We start from the raw sequence: 4,033 nt of genomic DNA, 5'->3' as shown, positions 1-4,033 counted from the left end.
TTGGTGGTGTTTGCTTATTTAATACATTCCGTCAAGGACAGAAATTACATGCTGTTTTTTTGTTTTGTTTTGTTTTGTTTTGTTTTTGTTTTTTTCCCCTAGGAAGTGTGTCTTGGGTTTTTCCCTTATTATTTCGTTACTTTTTTTTTCTCTTCTTTTTTTGGTGGTGGGGGTCGTTATGTTTAAATGAAGTTGCTTTTACAACACCAAAGACTTAATCATCCATTTTCTATATAAAAGGTAGCTACTTTTTTGCAAGGACCTCAAGTATATTGTAGTATAGAGGTGGAATTTAAGGAAAGGTATTAAGCAGGCTGTGTTGTAGCTTATGAACAAGTAATAAATTGTATCATGTATCTTGAGTGTATCATAGATAAGCTGCTATATAATGATTGCCACTTCAGATAGCTGTGAAATTAGGTGATTAACTACTTGTTACATAACCTTCTAATTTCTGTATAAGTCTAATTACGTGAAATAGAAGTTGGTGTTTTGATTTTTTTACTTTGCTTTTCTGTTTGGAGTGTAATTGTAACTACTGTAGTGTAAATGATGGAAAATAATTGCATATGTTAAAAAATAAATAAATAAACAGAAAAAAAATAGTTTACCATTTTTAAAATTTTCCCATGGAACCGGTGAGGAAATCTGAAGTTTAAGGGTTTTTTGTTTGTTTTGGTTGTTTTTGTTTTTTTTTTTTTTGCTTTTTGACAATGTGGGGAGTTGGCCGCTTAACTGACTGAGCCACCCAGGTGCCCCTCCCTTAATGATCTTATAAAGTAGCAACACATCTCCATCTTTTCAGCCCACAGTCCTGACATATGTACCTTCACATACAAACTTTTCTGTCCATTGGTGAGGTTTTGATGTTTAGGTTTTCAAAACAAAGGTATTTTATCTCATAGAAACGAAAGGAGAAAAACTACAACTTGGAGATAAATGATTTATTGTCTCTCTCACAATTCATAATCAGCCCTAATCTCCCTCCTATACACCATGCAATGAAATTTGTTGTTCACAGTTTTATTAAGTATAATTGAAGACAATAAGCTGTACCTACTTCAAGTACACACTCCGATGAGCTTTGACACATGTATGCACCAGTGAGATCATCAGCACAATCAAAACATGAACGTATCTTATAGCTGCTAGCTAGTGTACTTGGACTTCTTTGTAATCCTTCTCTCCCACTGCACCCTGGTATTACAGGTTTCTCCACTCCGGCTGTCCGGAACATCACTATTCCCAGGCTTGTGCAGCTTGGAAATTCTTCTGCCTGCGTCTTTCCAGGGGTTCCTTCTCTGGCCTTGGATAGTTTCCTTACATGCACGCACTTGACCAGCATTCAGGTGAGGGCTCAGGGGAATCCTCTGCAGACCTCCAGATCTCTTTCCCTGTAGCTCTCTCCCCTCTGGTACTCTGCCCTGTGGATCCTGGCCACCTGGCCCCCTTCAATTCTCAATTCCACTTTCTCTGCTCAGAGACACTGCCAGGCTCCCTTTGGTTCCCCTCCTGGCCTGCAGTTTGGAATCCCTCTCTGGGCAGGAAGCCAGGGCAGTCAGAAGGATCACTTCCTAGTGTCCCTTGTCCTGGGTCCCACACTGCCTGTTACCTGGTATCCAAAGCACATTGTCTTTTTCTTTTTATTTTTAAGTCTATTTATTTATTTGGGGGGGAGGAGGGGGGAGGTGAGGCAGAGAGACAGAGAGAGAGAATCCCAAGCAGGCTCCACACTGTCAGCACAGAGCCCAATGTAGGGCTCTATCTCAAAAACCATGAGATCATGACCTGAGCCGAAATCGAGAGCCCATCACTTAACCAACTGAGCCACCCAGATGCCCCTGCACATTGTTTCTTTTTTATTTGTTTCTGGATTTTTCATCTAAGTTTGGAGGATACATCCAACCCGTTTATTCTAATATGGCTGCAGCAGAAGTCAGAGCCTGTTTTGTTTTTGTTTTTAATGAAAAACGCTTTATGACAAGCTCATTATAAAGCTTTCAACTGATACAAAGTCCTGTAAAGTAAAAAAAAGTGAGTATTCCCCTCCACTATTCCCATCTCACACCACAGAAATAACCAGTGTTAATGGTAAAACACATTAAGTCATTTCCACTTTTCTCAAAAAAAAAACCCTCTTGTGAAGTTATAGACAGGGAATCTTTGGCAGTGCTGGGAGAATTGGAAATGAATGCTCCTGAGAAACGCTGTCCCTGCCACCTGTCCCTCATTATCTCCCCCATGGAACATGTGAGCTGGATCTCACTCTATACTGACTTCCTTTTCACTGTCCCAAAGGCAACAGTGAGGATCACGTGTCCATCTTAAAATCTCTATGTAAGTCATATGAATTCATGTACATGAAAGGGTTTGGCAAGCTTTGAAATCATTACAATTGTTAGTTAACATTATGTCGTATTATCAGACATGTTTATGTTTCATATTAATAATAATTATTATTATTATAGAAGATTTGATGCTGCCCTCAGGCCCCATTTTTATCACAAGTAAAAGGTTCTCTTTATCATAAGCCTACTTGCGCTCTCTGAGGTCTAAGGCAAAAGGAATCCTTATGTTTTCAAAGGTATCTAAGTGGCTTCAGTTGTGCAGGGTGACTGCCTCATAGGTAGAAAAACCAGCCGCCCAGGGTAGTACGGTGCAGACATAGCCTTTAGTGCTAAGAGACCATTTTCTCAGCCTCAAAGTCACTCACATACACACCCTCATGAACTCTATAAATTTCTCTTTTCATGGAACAGAAGAAATATTGGGCTATGTTTTCTGTTTTCTCCTTTTGTATTTTTACCTTCTAGTTCTATCTCCTTCTCTGTTCTAGATATCAAAGCAATAGGTTCCTAAATATGAGCTCTAACATTTAAAATGTATATGTCAGAAACCGCTATTTTCCTATCCAGGTATTTTCTCTTTCTCCCATAAAAATACAAACATTGAAAAATGTACAAATTCCAATGTTCACGTATCCAGCCAAAAATTTCTGGGCGTACTAAAAAGCAAGAAAATGTGATCCATAATGAGGAGAAAACTGAATCAAGAGAGTGATTCTGTCTGAAATAAATAAGTTGTAGAAGCTGCCGGCAGGCCGTTACAGTTCTCAGATGTGGTCTCTGCTGGACTGGATTTTCATATACCTTCTTACGATATTTACAACACTACTGCTCAGTTTTGTAACTCCAGATGATGACAGATGTTGTGGTGATCGGTCAACAATATATACAAGTGTTGAGTTATTATGTTGCACACCTGAAGCTGGCGTGTTCCATGTCAGTCATACCTTGGCAAAGGAAAAGATTATCTGCGAGAGTTCACTCAATAAAAATAGATAAATAAGTAAAACACAACTCCACTAGATCTCCCGTGATCTAAGCTGGAAGGCCTCTCTACACGCTGAAGAGATAACTCATCAGATCCTCCTAATTGGCTGTATTCAGATTTCCAGTTATGTTTGTGGAAAACATAAAGGAATGTGACTGCTTGATTTTTGTATTTTTCAAAGTGTGGCCCGCCTTGTGCTACGCAAGCGCACTGGGGAACCTAATATGTAAACAGTCGGGCGGTGAAAGACTGAAGACTGGTCCTAGTTCAAGTCCCTTTTCTAAAGCAAACGCTGAGGTCACAAGTTGAGCTTCCCCTTTGAGCTGACTGACGCTCGAGCAGGTCTCGCTTGTTAATGAAGTCGAGGGGGCCTCAGACACAAAACCAGCCCGGACTTAGAGGTTTGCGGTCACCGAAGAACTGTCTGCTCAGCACCCTTAGAAAACTACACTCTGGGTCTCTCTCCCGCGCTACTGAAGGGGGAAGTGGGAGGGGTCAAAGCGAGAAGGGGCGGGGCGAGGCGGGACCGCAGGCGCCGTGGAGGGCGGGCGGGGCTTGACGCGGCTCCGCCCCCGCCGCGGCCACTGTTCACCGGCCGGGTGCTGATCCGCGCCGAGGCCGCCTAGCCGCCTCGCCGCCTCAGAGTGTGCCTAGGGTCTCCGCACAGACGCGCGGGCGCTCCCGGAAGCCTCCAGAAAGG

The 4,033-nt window shown here is 42.1% G+C and overlaps 1 protein-coding gene across 1 annotated transcript in view; it reads left to right on the top strand.

Annotated features, from left to right (window-relative positions):
- Positions 1 to 4,033, top strand: part of LRP11 (LDL receptor related protein 11) — a 63,413-nt gene that overhangs the window by 10,134 nt on the left and 49,246 nt on the right. Inside the window, exon 4 of the mRNA XM_029943250.1 lies at positions 1,210 to 1,349. Coding sequence (XP_029799110.1) covers positions 1,210 to 1,349 — 140 coding nt within the window. The remainder of the gene's footprint in view (positions 1 to 1,209; positions 1,350 to 4,033) is intronic.

Source organism: Suricata suricatta, chromosome 7, assembly GCF_006229205.1.
Source record: "Suricata suricatta isolate VVHF042 chromosome 7, meerkat_22Aug2017_6uvM2_HiC, whole genome shotgun sequence".
Classification (NCBI taxonomy): Eukaryota; Metazoa; Chordata; class Mammalia; order Carnivora; family Herpestidae; genus Suricata; species Suricata suricatta.
The sequence above is the reverse complement of the archived record's forward strand: the minus strand, read 5'-3'. Positions and strand labels throughout refer to the sequence as shown.